The 17,319-nt window shown below is 44.4% G+C and overlaps 1 protein-coding gene across 6 annotated transcripts in view; it reads right to left on the reverse strand.

Annotated features, from left to right (window-relative positions):
• Window positions 1–4,616: 4,616 nt before the first annotated feature.
• The window catches only part of otud7a (OTU deubiquitinase 7A), a 30,471-nt gene continuing 17,768 nt past the window's right edge, over window positions 4,617–17,319 (reverse strand). For all 6 annotated transcript variants that reach the window (XM_028430737.1, XM_028430734.1, XM_028430735.1 and 3 more), the window contains 8 exons: window positions 16,894–16,995; window positions 16,270–16,397; window positions 15,499–15,611; window positions 14,130–14,257; window positions 13,898–14,047; window positions 8,670–8,784; window positions 8,059–8,143; window positions 4,617–7,813 (listed from right to left, as the gene is read on the reverse strand). In XM_028430737.1, coding sequence (XP_028286538.1) covers window positions 6,248–7,813; window positions 8,059–8,143; window positions 8,670–8,784; window positions 13,898–14,047; window positions 14,130–14,257; window positions 15,499–15,611; window positions 16,270–16,397; window positions 16,894–16,995 — 2,387 coding nt within the window. In that variant the 3' untranslated portion in view covers window positions 4,617–6,247. The remainder of the gene's footprint in view (window positions 7,814–8,058; window positions 8,144–8,669; window positions 8,785–13,897; window positions 14,048–14,129; window positions 14,258–15,498; window positions 15,612–16,269; window positions 16,398–16,893; window positions 16,996–17,319) is intronic.

Here is a 17,319-nt window from a genome sequence, read left to right on the forward strand (position 1 = left end):
GCCCAGAACTGTAGAGATATTTTCTCAGCCTGCGCATGAGCTTCAGTATTATTCTCGCAACAGGAAGTACACCTTGTTCCCTCATTTCACACATGCAAATATTTACAGTAACTGCTGGGGTATCAACAATGGGTGGGGCACTGAATGCTGGGGACTCCTTCCTTCCTTATTGTATTTCAGCCCAAACAGGCTGATAAACTGTGTGAAGTTTCCTGTACATACACAGAAGCACTTGTTACTTCAGTTGAGTGGATGATTCACTTCAAACTGCCTCCCCCCTTGCACAGTGTGTTTTTTTTTTAATTCCACGTGACGCACAAAAAAGGAAAGTTCCTCACTCCATCTGCATTTTATGTTCTACAAATGTCTCTTGATCCCTCCTCTAAGCTGTGTTTGCCCACTGACACCAGCAGAGATCGCAGGCGTGGCCTTTTCCTGCTCACAGTGAATCATGAGATGTGGAGTGAGACAGGAAGGAAGAGAAAGAACACGGGCATCAAAATTCTTGATGAGGAGCCTGGTGTTCTCCCTGCTCAATCTGTACACCTCCTGTCTCTGGGCAGGTTGGAGCTACCAGCACACCACGCTACATGAACACAAGCTGCCACCCCTGGCACCAGCACACAATGGCGGGCCATCACAGCCTGCATGTTCTCAGAGCTTGTTTTTCTTGTGTGGCAGCAGGAGGGACTTCTGCATAATTTGATTTCACATGTTTATATTTATCTTATTTTATTTTTTTTGATTGCCTTAAATGTTGGCAGGAATCTACAGCTAATGAAAACTGAGCTCCTAGAAATACAAATCCTGCATCTTTTCTTGGCATAAATGTGTAACATCTGGTCATGCAACAGTTGAGTCTTAATGGAGTCCTTCTGCAAACCACTGACTGAGTTAATTCACACATATCTCTTAGTATCAGAGGAGAACTCTCAGGTTTGTTGCTCAGGTTGTGTGGGTGAGACATGTACACAAACCCTCACATGTCTTTCGGTCACATGCTTACTCCTAAGATGATGCAGTTTCTCCTTTATAGTGAGCGATATTGCTGCAGATGCAGGGCAAAGTACAGGCAGTTATATGAGCTGTGGTAGCACATCACTACTGGTATCACCCTGCAGACAGGATGTGGAGGTGGAGGAGGTGGTTTCGGTTTGACTGACTTATCTCTACAGTCGCACCTTTTTTTTCAGTCACACCAGCTCTCAGATTCCAGGTGAAATTCTGCGTGCAGGAAAAACTTGGTGTGGATACTTCAGTGCTTTATCTCAAAGTACAGTACAACGTGTGAGAGAACGAAGACAAGGATGAGGGGGTGGTTGGGAGGTGCTACCCAGCTCTGATTGGTGTACCCAATCCAGACACTCTCAAAGTCTGTATAGAGCGTAGGCGGGCTCTGCAGGCTGGAAAAGGGTCTATGCTCCTCTGAGGTGTGTGGGCATCCTGACTTTTGAAAATCACAGGGGGGAAAAAAGAGGAAGAGAAGTGGTCATCATCATCATCAGCAGCAGCAATGATCCTAATCACACACCTAAGTGTGTGCATGTGTGTGTGTGTGTGTGTGTGTGTAACTCCATGCCAACCCCCAGAAGGCAGACTGAAAGGCCATGTGATACCACCCACTCTCAAGTGCAGTGCATGGAAGGGCTGGCGCTAGATCTTGTGGAGCGGGTGGGATGAGCTCAGATATTGGAGGCTGGCACTGGCTGAGAACAAGGCTTAGCTATGGGAGGTGGGTGGGTGGGTGGGCTGGTGGTGGTGGTGGTGGTGGAGGAGGGGGTTGGCCTACTACTCAATGCAGCAGAGACATCAAAAGGCAGCAACCCTGCTTAACACAGAACTGTAAACAGCATCAGGTGGAGCTTGCCTCCAGTATTACTGAGGAGAATTGTGCTGAGAGGGTTTACATATTCAATTAATAAAACCATTTTAATTTCACCATCATCAAGAGACAACTGCTTACCATAAGAATCTATATTTATGAAGTATTGTGAGCCTCATAATGGCTTTTAATGTGAGGAAGGAAACATGCATGTACAAATAAAATGGTGTTTTCAGTATGAATGAATGACAACATGGAGGCTGTGTTTTGAGAGGAAAAAGGGGGCCCGTCAAACTGCAGCCTGATAAAGCTCTTTGTCGCTGTGAAAAGCACAGGGAGGTCCCTCATGCAAATTCAAAGGAAATTCTCAGAAGCTGAGATCCAAGAAAGAAGACAATGTGCTCTGTCTTATTCAGTGCTTGTTATGGAAGGCGTCTAATACAAGAGGCCGGAATACATCACAGTGAAGAAAGAGGCCCTAATGTGCCATTGTGTGACAAACACTGGACATCATGTGGCCATGTAATTCATCTTCAAAAACTTAACAAGTCATTCCATATTACTATCAGCCGCCGTCCAGAACTGTGAGGCGAGAGCTGGAGTCTAACCCACGTCGTCATCTCTGACGGCCCAGTCAGGAGACAGCATGCTCAGTAATGTGCGGTTCATCCCACACAGGTGCCCACAGAGCAGCCCTCTCCTCTCTCTCTTTCTCCTCTCACTCCACCAACACCAGCCTGCTGCCACTCTGCGGACTTTTAAAGGGAAATGCTGGTTTAACCTTGGACTCCTCTGCTTCAGCCTGTTTATTTCTAGTCAGACAGTGATTTGTTTACAGCATACACACCCGGGTCCATTATGGTGTCACCATGTAAGGTCGTACATGTTGCTTTAGACTCAAAGCTAAAACATCAGCCTGCTAATCTGCTCATATTTGAATGCTTTTGTTGACAAAAATGGCAGATTGATTGATGATCAATATGTTTTCATCATGACTGTGAAACCAGAGCATTTTTTCTCTCGCAATCAGCTCCTGTTCTCTGCATTTAAAGCTTAAATTAAGTTTAAATTAACTTCATCCCTGTTTGCTGTGATGATAAATAAAACTCAGAAAAGCCCTGATTGAACCATGAAGCAGGCAGGAGAGGACGCACATTTATGAATGCACTGTATGAAGCCTGGTTTGCTGCTTGCTGTCAGTCCTCCAGCCAATGTGGGAGTGTGTCTCTGAAGGAATAAGGCAGAGTTACAGCTTCCAGCCTGGAATGCTGCCCTACTTGGCAGTTCACTCACGAATCTCAACTCTGTAACCCCATTTTGATGCAATTTTCCCCTTTCATGCTAGTTTTGACTGGAGCAAGAAGCTGACTGAAGATTAATTTACCATTTTCCCTGCCAAAATGTCCTCATTTTAAGATTCTGTCAGGGGCTGTGTTGCATTGTGGGAAATGTAGGATATAAATATGTTTAGAGTTTGACTCATATTAGTGACTAAAAGCAGAATTTCAGATTTATGCATAGTAATCTATCTAATTTAAAGGTTTCATTTAAATACATATGTGTGAAGTCTCTATTGCCTAATGAGCATTTGACTCTATGGTGAAATTCTTCCAAAACCACAAGCTTTGGACAGTTAAGTGCATTTCACACTGGACAAGTAACCTAAGAACCACCAACTTCTGGTTTTTCTCTTGCATTTATCACTGGGTCAGATGACTCTGCAGTGATCATTGGTGTTTATCTGCTACAGCTCCTATCAGTAAGTGTATGATTGCTAATTGTTCAGCCCTCATCTGGCACGTCTGTCAGTAATTTTTTCCATTTTTATTTAGATTATTTCTAGTTGTTCGATGCATTCTTTTTGAACTCCAGGCCCCCTGTTGTAGCAGTGAAACAATTCAAAACAACCCTGATGAAACCACAAGGGATATTTTTCTCTGAAACTCCTCCAAAGCTACACTAAGCTACAGCATTACATGACTGTTTTAACAGGCGGATCTGGGCTCTCCATGTTTATGCATAAAATTGTGCTGATCTTCCCGTTTAAGGAAGTTATGTAACTCCCAGCACTGATCAACATTGCACGATGAACCAAGAAGGGTTCACACAGCAGTCATGGGTTTGAACCCTTCTCTGGTACATTAATAAAATAGTTTGAACCCAATATCATCAGCTGTAAGGCCTTGAATGTGGTGATCCATGGTGTTTTGTTGGACTTGCTCTTTTATTTTGAAAGTCTTGTTGTTAAGACCCTGTGTCCAGTGGTTATTAGTTCCTGGTTATCCTGAGTTGCCTGGTTGTTTCATGGTTGTTTTGATTCTTTCCTGTTTTATTTTGAAAGCCTTGTCCTTCTTGTGTATCTATGTCAGTTTTTCCTCCTTTGTGATTGCCTTGTTGTTTACACCTGTGTCTTGTTTCCCATTGTGTATTTGAGGCTCGTCCTCCCCTTGGTCTTTGTCTGTTTTACATCCGTCGTGTCCCTGTGTCTATGCTGTGTTAATTCCTGTGTTCACTTCTGTGTTGCCAGCCCATGTTGTTAGGTTAGTTTCTTTTATTTTTTTGTTAGTTGTATTTCTTTTGTGTATCCTGACAATGAAAAAAAATAAAGATTAACGCAAACGGATAGCAAAAAGTGTATTGTAGTGCATGTGGAGCAGATTTTTATAAAATAATGTATATAAATAACAGCTCCTGGTTAAAAATATACCATAAGCCTACAAATGTAATTTGTTATTTTACCTGATTACTCTTTGCAGAAAAACAAAAAATAACACACACACACACACACACCATGTTTGTAACAATAAACTATTTTTTTCATATTTACATCTGTACCTAATGTGCAAATCAATAATTTAAAGTTGTGTAAAACTCTTAAAGGAATACAAAATCATATCTTACAGTCCTAACATGGTGAGAGTCCATGAACTATAGTCACATAGAAACAAAGAGGAGCAACACTGCAGTGTGTACAGGAGAGAGACAGAAGCAAACTGAGGGAGCAGTGGACATCCTTGGCCAGGACACACTTAAGTTAAGGACAGCATGGTACATTATCCAAGCATCACCAGAACAAACAGCAACACAAACACTGCGTCTTTACAGTAGTCATGTCGAATGAGCAGAAAGCACTTGGAGGCCCGGGGTGTATATAAAAAAAAAACAAACAAACAACCCCACTGATTGGTTAAAGCACTGATGATCACAAAGGCTTGTGGTGCTCATAGCAGCAGGTGCTTCTTTTAACGGCCTCTAGATATGGAAGAAGAACAATCTCACACTGGACCGGTGACACGTCTATAACTGCAGGTCACCACATAGTGCTAATAGCATGATTGCACATTGTGTTCTGTGTCTGTGTGTGTGCAGGGGGGAATGAGACACGTAATAACACTTCAGACAAATACACATTGGCCTGCTCTCACTACCCACAGTTCTTCTCATCTAACACATTTACCAAGTAGCTAACAGGCAACTCAGAGAAACACACCATAAACACTGCATATTTGAGAAGCATTTTGTCTTATGCACATTGTTGTTTTTGGCACAAACAAAATTGTTAATTGTTAATTTCTCTTTTAACCAAGCCAGTCTGGCAGTGTTTGTGTACTTTAGGAGGTTAACTAACAGGCAAAAATGTGAAGTGATATCTTACACAATATTTTTGAGTCCCAATTCTGACACAGAAAACCTTTTGCACTGTGGAATAAACGTACACTTAACAAATGAGTTTTACATTGCAATCCTAATCCAACATTACAATCTATAATGCTTACACATTTTAATTTCTGTAATTCAAATTTGTTTACAAAAAGCACACTGTGACAATCTTTGACAATTTACAAGACACAGGTAACCTACAGTAACTATATTATTGGTGCATAGACAAAATTGGGAGAGAGTGTAGCAAAAAATCACCAATTTATTGCTTTAAAGTCTAATATTTTTACCCCCCTTTAAATTTCTTCTGATTGCAAAATAACTACAAATTTTCCACAGAGATTTTGAAGAACCAAGCAGAGGTATTGCATTCAAACTGATTAAAAGAGCTAAAATGTCCCTTCCTGATGAGATGCAAATCTTTTGTACTTGGAAAAATAAAGAACTTTCCTTCACATACAGAAAGTTACACCACAGAGAGATGACTTTTACTCTAAAACAAGTAAAAGACTAAATTCAATGAGACAGAAGTAAAACAAAAATAACATCTGGCCAAAGCTGCTCACTGTTTCAAGTTCTGCTTCCCCCATCATAAAGTAATAATCTTTACTAACAAGGGGAAGGGCGACAGGAATACACGAGCATTCTTCAAGAAAATAGGAAAATGTTTGCCATCATGTAAATTCTAAATGCAGAGTGCAGATGGTGTCATTCTATCAACTCTCCTGTGGCCATGTTGACAAGTGGCTGAAGTAGCGGTGATGGCTATACAGGCCTCTGCACTTTGCTCTCCCTCTCCCTGCGTTTCAGCTCCTCTCTGTAGCAGTAGGAGCAGTAGTTGTCCGTCTCTGGCCTGCCGTAGAAGGAGCAGTTCTCCCTCTTGCAGCGGCGCTGCTGAAAGCAGTACAAAGGGCTTCCAGAGCTCCGCCCTTTGGTTTTGTCTTGGTTGAGCCAGGTGTGAGACGAGTTGTCCTCATCAGCAAACTCAAGGCAGTCCTGAATGTCTCCCGCATCGAATCCATTGGTGTAGGTATGGGACTTGTGTTCGCCGGGCATGTTGTAGGATAGGGTCTCTATGGTGTTAACAGTGCGGACCCCTGACAGGCGTGCAGGGCTGTAACTCTGGGATGAGAGTGTGCGGTTCTGTTGGGGGTAGGTGGCGCATGTCTTTAGAGTGCCTACCACAGGCTTATAGGGGTCGTCGTGAAAGATGGAAGATTGCATGTTGACATCTTGTAAGTGAATCACACTGTGCCTCTGGATGGGTGGCGTATGGCTGTAGTGGGCAGACACAGGAACGGGCCCAGGTCTCTTAGCACCAATACTGGGGGAGGAGTAAGGCGCAGGGGCAGAGGGTGGGTGAGGGACATGGTGTGAGGCTATTGGTGGGGTGAGAGGAGGGACTGGGACAGAGACGAGAGGGGCTGCGGGAGTGGGACTGTTTCTGCCCTGCATCTTGAGACCCAGCGGGGGCTGCGAGTTGTTGTAGGTGTGGGTGTGGTGGGGCAGGATGGGAGAGCAGCTCTCTGGAGGTGAGCTGTCCGACCTCTCCCTATGGAAGACACTCTCATGCTCAGGCTTCTTTGCCACCACCTCATTTGTGGCAGGGGGCTTCTTTTCGGCTTCCTTCCTCTTCTGCTCCTGCTCCTGGCTGAAGCGCTCCTGGGCGTTTGTCAAGTAGTAGCTGATCATCTCTTCGTGGAACTGGTGTCGATGGCTGGTGAGCAGGAGTCCCGCGAAGATGAACTTGCGCTCTCCCTGCATAGCAGCCCGCAGGATATTGAGGCTGAGCTTGACATCGGTGCTGTACTTCCAGTTTTCCAAGGTCTTGTCCCCTGGGACTCTCCCTGCACTGTCCTGTCTCTCAGTCGGGGAGGAACTGGAGGGTCTGTCTCTGTCTGTAGGAGAGGGACTAGTGGCCTTCTCAGAAGAGGTGGAGCTGGCTGAATGGCCCGACTCCTCCTTGCTTCCCTTGGTTGACTTAGACTCCTTCTTCTTCGTCTTTTCCCCTCCGTTCTCCCCATTTCGTCCTGAGCCAGAATTAGATTTATTCATTTTGCCGTGCACAAGTCCACCAAGTCCTCCCATGTTCTTCTTCAGTTTGATCCCCAGTGTTTTGCTGAAGCTACCTAGTTTGTTGGCTACAGAGTCTGCCCGGCTCTTGTCTTTGTCTTTGCGCTGCTTGTCTTTGTCCTTCTCCTTGCAGGGCTTGCCGGTGTTGACATTAGAGTTGCTGCCAACAGACTCACGGTCAGAGTCCATGGACTCGGCCAGAGACTGGACATCCTCACCTGCAGAGGCTGTGGGAGACTCTGGCTGAGCCAGGGGAGCCTGAAGAAAACACAAATTCATGTTTATTTTAAAGAAATGTAAAGAATTCCAAAAAAATATCTTAATTGCCTGGTTTGATGATTCATAACCAGTCCACACATACGTGCCTGAGATTATTGCATTCTGACAGTAAATTAAACTGACTGAGTGGACTCAGGGGTTTTGAGAACATCTGGAATGGGGGAGTCTCTCCAGATCTAAATGAACCATGACAAACAAGACACACATGTGTGAGTAAAAGTTACCCTTGTTTCAGATGGAATTCGGATCCACGTTACATTCATGTAGTTGTGCAGCAGGTTGAGTTTGGCCTCCAGAGACAAGATGAGACTGTGGAAAGGCATGTATCCATGATTAAAAACAAACAGAGGGTTAACACAGTTGTGGTATTTACGACATGGGTGTGCAATGTGGAACCACTATTCCAGCAATGCATTGCGATGTGTATTAGGATGTGTTTTGAGCATCTCTTTCCATATGTATCTGCATTGTTCATACTGCAGCTTGATCAAGGATAAGCTAACAACCGGACTGGCAGGAATGTGAAACAGAACCCCTTACATAAACTCTTTGCTAAACTCAGAGAGGGTGTTGCTGCTTTAGTGAGGCCATTCCTGGGAAACCCTATGAATGACTGACGTGACTCACAATTTGTTCACTCTTTGAAGTGACCTGAGCCTGGAGCCCATAATCAGAGTTAAATCCCCCACACAGAGCCTTGTGGGTGGACTGACAGAACTGCGTTGGCCTGCAGTTTTTTACTCTCTCACTTTTTTTGTGGGGCTGCTTTCGTAGGCAGTGCCTTTGTGTGCTTTGTTGATAAGCATCACCCGGTGATACACAGTGTAGGACTTACTTGGCTAGCTTGGTATTATCATTGTCGTCCCTCCCCCACTCCCAGTCCCTGCCAGGGTCCACGGCAAAATGGAGTGCAAGCAGCTTGTGCTCCGAGTCAGTCAGAGGGATAACAGCTGGAAGAGAGGAGATTATCAGAACATTAGTTTGGTCCAGCTATACCATCAAAGAAACACAGCATGCCACCATCACAGTGTTAGAAATAAAGTGACACCACACTAGAATAAATGCCACGTTAATTTCCCAGATGCCTGTCAGCATGGGGTAAAGTATACTGAGGTGCATTCGATCTGTCATTCATTTTTTAGGCAGAGAAGTGACCGTGACCGGTGAGTGTCACTCAGAGAAGAGCTTCAGTCAAGCTTAATTGTTTCTCCTATAATGCAGACGGTCCTGTTTAGTCTGGTGTAACCAGTCATTTCAGGAAAAAAACATGAAGGAAAATCTGTTTTATTGCAATTTTGTGGTTTGGTGAAGTGACAGTATTTAGTCAAGTGCTATGGGCATTTGCATGAAAACATTTTACACAACATTTTCCCTACACATGAAAGTGGCTTGCAGAGGGAGCAGGATACATGTGGTGATTTTTCCAATGAGATGTGCAGAAGGGAATCAGCCAAGGCATCAGATGATGTGGATCAGATGCTCTCAGCTGATGTATTTGGATTTCTGGGCGGTCTGAGGTTGGGTTTGTGAGAACTAAGGCTATGCTCAATAAGCCAGCTATAAGGTCAGGCATTTTTAGGGTGAAATTTTAGGATGCTAGTTCAGGTGTAGACAACTAGCCACAAACAATCAATGGCAGCAGTGCTACTTTCTACTTGTCCCAGGTTTTGCACTACAGCAATGCCTCTGATTAATGAAACAACGTATGTATGACAATATGAATCATACACAGAGGGGCGGATAATCAACACATTTAGAAGAATATGTTAGCTTGTATTGATTCTCATTGCATTCGCACAGAAAACAGGACAGAAATGCCAAAAAGGTCAAGTAACCTATCTTTCTGACAAAGCACGCCCTCCCTGTTTTTTAAATCCTGGCTGCAGCCCTGATCATAGCTGCACATTACAATTTAGTTCAGTAATAGAGTGCAATCAGATGCAGCAGTACAGGATAGGAGCAGGAGTGCTGAAATAATTTCATTCATGCTCCTCTGATACGATCAGCTACTTACAAGCAGGAAGAGGTTTTCAACACTAATCACTGGACACAGAACATAAAACAGACACCTACCCTGGGTTTCCTCTCGTGGGAAGTGTGCTTACACTATGAGTGTGTGTACAGTATGTGTTTCTGTGCGAGTGCGTAGGTGCCTTTTTAAAACAACAGTATACTGTAAGAAGAACTAGCTAGACCTCACTGGCCCACATGACAGCTCTCCTCAGGCTACCTAGTGTGTGGGCTGGTGTCCACATGACAGCAGAGAGAGGCAGGCTGTTCAAGCTCAGGACATTCCAGCCTGCACTGTCGAGCCCAGATGGAAGACACAGTCTCCTCCCCGCCTCATCAATTCTTCCACTGCCAATAGGCTGCTATGCTCTGCAGGCTTCGAGGAGACACAGATACCAGCAGCTACTGTCTCCCTGATGACAGGACAGGTCAAATCCTCCCTCTGGCCCTGTGTGTGTTTCCTCTTGAGCTCCTCTGCTTAGGTGCAGTGTACATGATAGTTTATATAGTGATGATACTTGAATTATTAGCAGCCTCACCCATGTTGGTATATTTAAGATGTTAACACGATCCCTTGTGTCTATTAGTCACTATCCAGAGACACTTCATCAGCTGAAAAAGATTTATTATTAATAGTATTTACTGAAGGACTGGTCATATCCAGAAACGTGTCTTAATACTGTATGTGAAGGTTGCCTTTGCTCTACCAGTTAATTACATTGCATTTTACACCATCTACTTAAAAAAGAACAGCATGACTAATGCCTGCAGCCACACAGTCAAGCAGTAATGAGAACACTGGCATGGCAGCGACTGAGAGGAAAAATGGTTTTTCTTATAGACGGGTCCTTTCCTAGAGCAGCCATGCCCAGAAAAAATTCTGTCATAATCACATACAGAGAGACAGGCAAAAGACAGCACACCAGCTCCCACTCAGTTCCCACTCGGGTCATGCAGCAGGCAGCGGAGGTCTGTGAGGTGCTATCCTGGCTCCCACGATGCAGCTGTCCTCCTTTCTCACCCTTCCAAAGTGCAGTGTGTGCTGTTGTTCCCACTTGGGTCTAGTCCAAATTCTGAGATTCAACCCTGCCAATTTAGCTCTGGGGGACTAAAGTGTGCTGTAATGTATTTACTATCCTTGCTGGCAGTCTTGTTCTGCTGTCCTTGAATGACCGATTCCCATAACTTGTGCATGGATGACATCACAGCCTCCCGTGGTATGCAGGCTGTGTACTCAGCAACATACCGCTGCTGCTAAGCCGCCTTGATTTAGACTGAGGAAACGTGGGTGTAACGTGTGAGGAAACAGCTGCTGGACAAGAGGTAGATAACCTTTGGAAGCATTTATCCATCTGCCTTGATTGTAAACATGAAGACCTCAAGTACATCCTGTCTGCCTGACATTAGAGCCTTTTTTAAATTCACCTATGACATGGTATGGTTTGCAGCTGGGACACTGGGCCAGTGTTTCCTCTGTTTTGAGATTCAGAACAATTTGTACTGTCTGTCTGGAAAATGCACAATTCTGAATTCTTAACTTTGGTCACTCTGCACAGCTGCACATTTAAAGGGCCCAATTCACAAGAGTAAACAGCAGTCATGCATATAAACAAGCCTGAGACTTTTTCATCTGCCTCAGATGTTAACAGAAGAATCATGGAGCAAATTACAAATACGTCACATCTGAAGTAACACATCAAACCACAGCAAATAGAATTTCAGTGTTCATTGCCACGTTGATTTAATTACTCTGACAGCATGGCGAGTTATACGCCGCATGTATTTAATAGATAGATGTGAAACCTGACCACAGCTGGATTGTTCACAGCGCACTGATATGTAGGTGGTCTTTGTGTAAAAGACGGCCATTTACCTAATACAGATGAGTGTAGATTGGATGCCAAAGAAAACCTGGAAGTGTTTTGGTATTGGGACCAGAGCTTGAAATAGCTTCAGAGTTTTCCAGAGGGTCAGTTCTTCTCATACACCGTTTAACCACAGGAGCACAAACAAACTGATGAAAGACAGTCAGCAGCATCTACTGAGGAGCCAATCATTATTGCACAGCAGGTGGGCTGATAGAAAACACCCCCATATGCACAGGACTCTGCTTACCCGATTACCTTTCTCAATATTTTTTGGGCTGTACTTGTTAAAAAAAAAGAAAAGAAAAAGGTTTGATCTTTAGCAATAACTCTGGCCTCAGTCACTCCTCCCGTGTTGTTTTTTTTCACCTCCACCATCAATGCAGCCCCAGAAGCCATGCAAGCCGACCATAAAAGGAACAGTAGCATGATCTGTCAGTGTAAGTTAGAGTCAGGTTACTAGGAGGGACTCCAACTATAATCTTCCATACAGTAGGCTAAAGAAAGAGCCAGTATTCTAACCCAGCCTCTGACACCTGAACACACACACAGGGCCGGCAGCCCCTCTGATGCTCTTCGCTGTGCTGGGGGAAACTGAGAGCGACCGTCCACCTGAGACGCCCACACAGTGCCCTGACTGTCAGGAGAGAGGGGTGGTTTGTCGGGGCCCCGGGACCCTGCCCATATGTGGTGATGTGGTGAGGGCTTAGGGGCTGACTGGGGCTACTCTGCCCTAATTGGCAGTGGAAGATTAGGTCTGTCAGTCTGATTCTGTATCTCTGCCTGTCTGGCTGCCATTTGTTCAGAGATATGAGCCAGTACAGCGATGCAGTTCTGCTTCCTATAATTCACAAATAACATTCAAATATAGACACAGTTCTAATAATACTGCACAGAAGCATATAAAAATCCCTGATACATTTGCAGAGGCAGACAATCCTAATGAGAGCACCACAAATCTGTATCGTTGCTGTGTAATATGAGTCATCACATGACATACAAATGCACCAAGTGTTTTCATAACATCCTGGAGAGACACTGCAGACAAAACGCTTTCTGATCCTCACACAGGACACGGTGTACCAGAATGAAAAAGTACAGCCATGCAGTGGTGTTTTGATGGAGCTGCAGAGAGTTCTTTGGACATATACACCCTCTGGTGGACAAGAGGAGACACTGAAACACAAGTAGAATGGGCTGTGGGGTTGGAGCTGGTTTTAATGTGCTGCTCAGGCACTAAACGGAATGACTTCAGGGCAGGGATGGCAGGTTAGTAATCATGTCTGTCTGCTAGTCTGCAGCGGTTGTACCTCGACTTAATAAGTAGGTTGGTGTTTATAGGCTGAGAATAGGACCTTACATATTCAGCAAAGCACAAGAGAAAGAGAAAGAAGAGGAAGGAGTAAGACAAAGAGGAAGAAAGAAAACATTTGTGTGAGTGCATCTGTACTTGAGAGAGAGAGAGAGAGAGAGAGAGAGAGAGAGAGAGAGAGAAAAAGAGACTTAGTTGGATGGCTGCCCACGCAAATGACAAGTGAATTCCACCCACTGAGCCAGATACAGACGAGTGCCGTGACTACTAAGACTCGTTGTCAAGGAGATCCACTCTATTTGTCAATTAAAGAAAACTCCATGTGAGAAACACTCTGACCTCAAGAGTAAGCAATGCATCCGGAGTGGGAGCACTGGCATCTGAATGGGCAAAACAAGGCAAAAACAATAGCCCTCAATGCAACAGAAAATGTACACCGTCTCGCCACATCGTAACACAATCAACATGCTGTAGAAGAGCACCGCATCATAAATTCCTGTGAGGGAAGCGACCACGTACACAGTGACTAAACTAAACTAAACTCACAGCAGTGAGTTCAGATGTGAATTACTTGGTCAGAAGTCAGATGAGGGAGCATGCTGTCCACTTTCCACCCTGTTGGACACTCTCTGGTTCCTGCTGCCAACTGGCCTATTTTAATAATGGATCACAGGTAATTAGACTGCTGTCTCATACATTATTCACCTCCAGCAGGACAGGCAGACCACTCGCCTTCACTTATGCAATGTACCTACTTACTTAAAGAAAAAACTAGTGCAGACTATGGCAGATGCAACTTGGGATTTTTTTTTAAAAACAGGAGATCAACAAACTTTTTCATGGTAGATTACTATGGGTATGTAAGTGATGCTCTACCTTGCTCTCGCTGCTGGTCTCTCTGCTCCATGGACACCAGGGCGGAGAAGTGCGCCTGATCGTAGGCCAGGACCAGAGGGGAGCAGTGACAGCGGCTCGGAGGGACCTCCAGGGGCAGATAGAGCCCTCCGAATGGGATGGGAGCGAACGCTAAAATTCAGTTATAGCATTTAGTGACACTCTATTGTTTATATAGTGTTGTGTTGCAGAAGTGACGCTGCAGTGAGTTTACCTTCTCCTCCTGAATCTCTGAGCATCGTGTCAGCCACCACTACAATCGGCCTGCGTAGTACGTGGGCCAGCACAAACACATGGAATTCCTCCAGACTCTCATAGACTGGATCCTCAGAGTTATCCACCCTGAAGTAAAAAAAAAACACAAACATTACATTGAGGGATGCTGTGCAAAGGTATCGACTAATGTGAAAACATCAGCACATTGTCATGCTAAATACGGATCTATGTGTCATCTACTCTGATCTTCCTGGATCTGTTTTGTCCAAATTTGGCTACCTTTAGCAGAGAGAGAATAAAAACATCCATCTTTTTTTACAACAGACGCACAGGAAGAGGGAGGGATGGACAGACAAAAGAGAGAAGAAACACAGGCAGAGCTCTCCGGCATGCAACCACCAGGGTACCAGGGGAAGTACAATTAAGTTGTCAGCACCACAAACAGCCGCACTGCCAAATTCACTCTAATAAAGAGGCTCTTAATATGTGAATCCCACTCATCCTATTTAGGGGCTCATCTCAACACTAGGACCATCAAACATCCCTAACCTGATTACTGTGTTACAGTCAAACTCAATGAGAGGTTAAAACCACCAGACTAAATGAGTAAATTATTGTCCTTTTAAAGGGATATTTGCACTGATGGAGGGGTTTTGTACTAGATGAATCTACAGTGGGAATTATACGTAGTCTTGGTGCAGTTTGTTATTAACTGATAAAAAAAGGGGACTGTGACATTTTTATAGTCAAATAACAACTAAAGCAATCGGTTGTTTTTTCGCTCTAACAGCTGCGTATAGCACCATAAGATGGTCTGTATGTGAATATGGAAACAAACCGCAAGGTTTCTCTGCGTAGGTGGAGGAAACCAGAGTTACTTTCCAATCTGCCTCTGTAGCCTGAAATAAACCACGTCTTACGCTTATTTGTGCAACTTGCTGCAGCTAAAAGTAACCCACAGCTCAGGGGAGGCACTCACAGCAGAGAGAAGCAGAGTAGCACTGACTGCAGCCAGTAGAGGGCGCAGTCTCTCACACGTTAGCTTCAACAATGTTGTTAAATCAAAGCAGCAGTTTGAAAGAGCAACAGTCTTGAGTGGAAACAATGACAAATTGATCTTAGTGAGAAGTTGACTTTTGTTTTAACTGTGGGCCTCCTGCAGTGTTTCAGCACACAAGGCTATGGAGCGCAGCAGGAGGGCTGTAATGTGTGATGTGGGAAGAAAACTGCTGCCCTGTTTCATTCTGTTCATCATGATTCAACAGCTGAATTGTGGACACAGAATTGTAATGTGCACTGTGTCTTTGCAGTTTAATGTGTTTGTTTTTTTGGGGGATGAATGCAGATATGTGAGTCAAAGATCTTACCCTCCACTGGTGTTCCCATTTTTGCTGAGGTGAGTGCGAGGTTCGCTGGAGGCCAACTTTAGCAGCTCGTTCCACTCTCTCTCCCATTCTTCCTCAGTGTACACCAGCCCTGACTGTACCGCACACACACAACCAAAAATTTAAACTCTGATTAGTACGTGCACCCCTCGCCCAAACAATCCTTCTTATTTGTTGTTAATTCTTTGCATTTCAGGCAACTTTATCTCCTGGGAGCTTTTATAGACATTTTAATAGATTTTAACACGTTGATGAAGAAGCCAGCCAGGAAACATGGTTGATTAGAGAGAGACGTGGCTGACATGCAACAATGGTCTCTGCCCAGACACTAACCAGGACACGGCATTATGTGAAATGCGCCTTAGATCACTGGGCCAACAGGACGCCTTAGGCGTTTTTAAAACATAAGCATCTGGACTACTTTTTTGCTGGAGCTATCTTTGGTGACACCATTTTCCTAATAGATTTGAAAATACTTTAATCCATTAACATCAAGAGAAGGGAGAGGAAGTGCAGAGGATTTGACAGTATTACCAGCAGTGCTGCTAATGCACACTTGGTATCATAGAAAGACAATTTCCCTCACAGCGAAAATCCAAATGTGCAGCTCAGCAAGAAAGCTAAAAATCCACGCTTATTAACAGAGTGGTTTATCCATTCACTTGCTCATAAGGATGTGTTAATCTGTCATCAGTGGAAGCGAGTGTGATGCATTTAGGAGGTGCTGTGTGTGAAGATGGACTCATCCCCAACCTCCTTGTTCTGTTGGGTTTGCTGCCACCTCCACCTCCTCTTCAGGGCGTCTCTCTCTGCTCCACTCTTCATCATGGTGTACAGGGATTTCCTCAGCATCAGGTCTCTGTCATGGAAGCCCCACATCCCTGATCAAAACACAAACACACGTTACAACTGAGGACACGGTCACAAATGAAATATAAATAGGGTGTTGTAGTTCTTTACTGCACCAGGTTGTGCAGTTATATTACATTGATAAATCACTCAGCAATGACCTCAGCTCTTTAACTAAAAATGTCTTTCATCACTCATCAAACAGCCTTAGCTGTCTGACTGTCAGTGCAGATTATATTAACTCCGGTGCCTCTAACCTTCTGCTGCTCTGGCAGTACTCACACTAGGGAGTCAGCCCTCTCCTTCAGCACATACCTGAATATGCTGTCATCTCAAAACCCTACAGCTGACTGCCTGCTGCAATGTATAGGTCAGTTATCTCCCTCCCCTCCTAGCTCTACTCTCTGGATTCAGCAGCTGTGACGCAGCTCTGACACAGATGGCTGTGACGTCAACTTGCAGACCAAGCTTGATGATAAAAGCTAATAGAGGTTACGGTCAGAGAGTGGTATAATGTAAACAGCTCACCTAAAGAGGCTGCATGCAGAAGGCAGTTTCCATCCCCTGTGGTAGCCAGAGGAAGCAGCTTCTTACAGCTGGTGCACATGGTAGACCACCAGTTCAGACGACCTGCACACACAACACAACACATCATGTCTGTGAACATTTTGTATGAAACAGTTAGACAACGCAGTGTCTACAAAAATACTGGTTCCAAAATAATCTAAAAGACAGAAGCATATTGAGAAGAAATAGCCAACAAGAATTTCTGAGGAAATGCAGGACATTGCCATTACCCACATTGTGTGGGATGTGGACATTGGACAATGTGGGATGTGGACAATGTGGACATTGCCACATTACCCAGCAGCTTTTCCCCAAAATAAAAACCCTCTGAATGTCTTCCTCCTTAGCTTTAACTTTTACAGTATCTTCAGTTCCCACTCCATCCCT

This window comes from Parambassis ranga, chromosome 19, assembly GCF_900634625.1.
Source record: "Parambassis ranga chromosome 19, fParRan2.1, whole genome shotgun sequence".
Lineage (NCBI taxonomy): Eukaryota > Metazoa > Chordata > Actinopteri > Ambassidae > Parambassis > Parambassis ranga.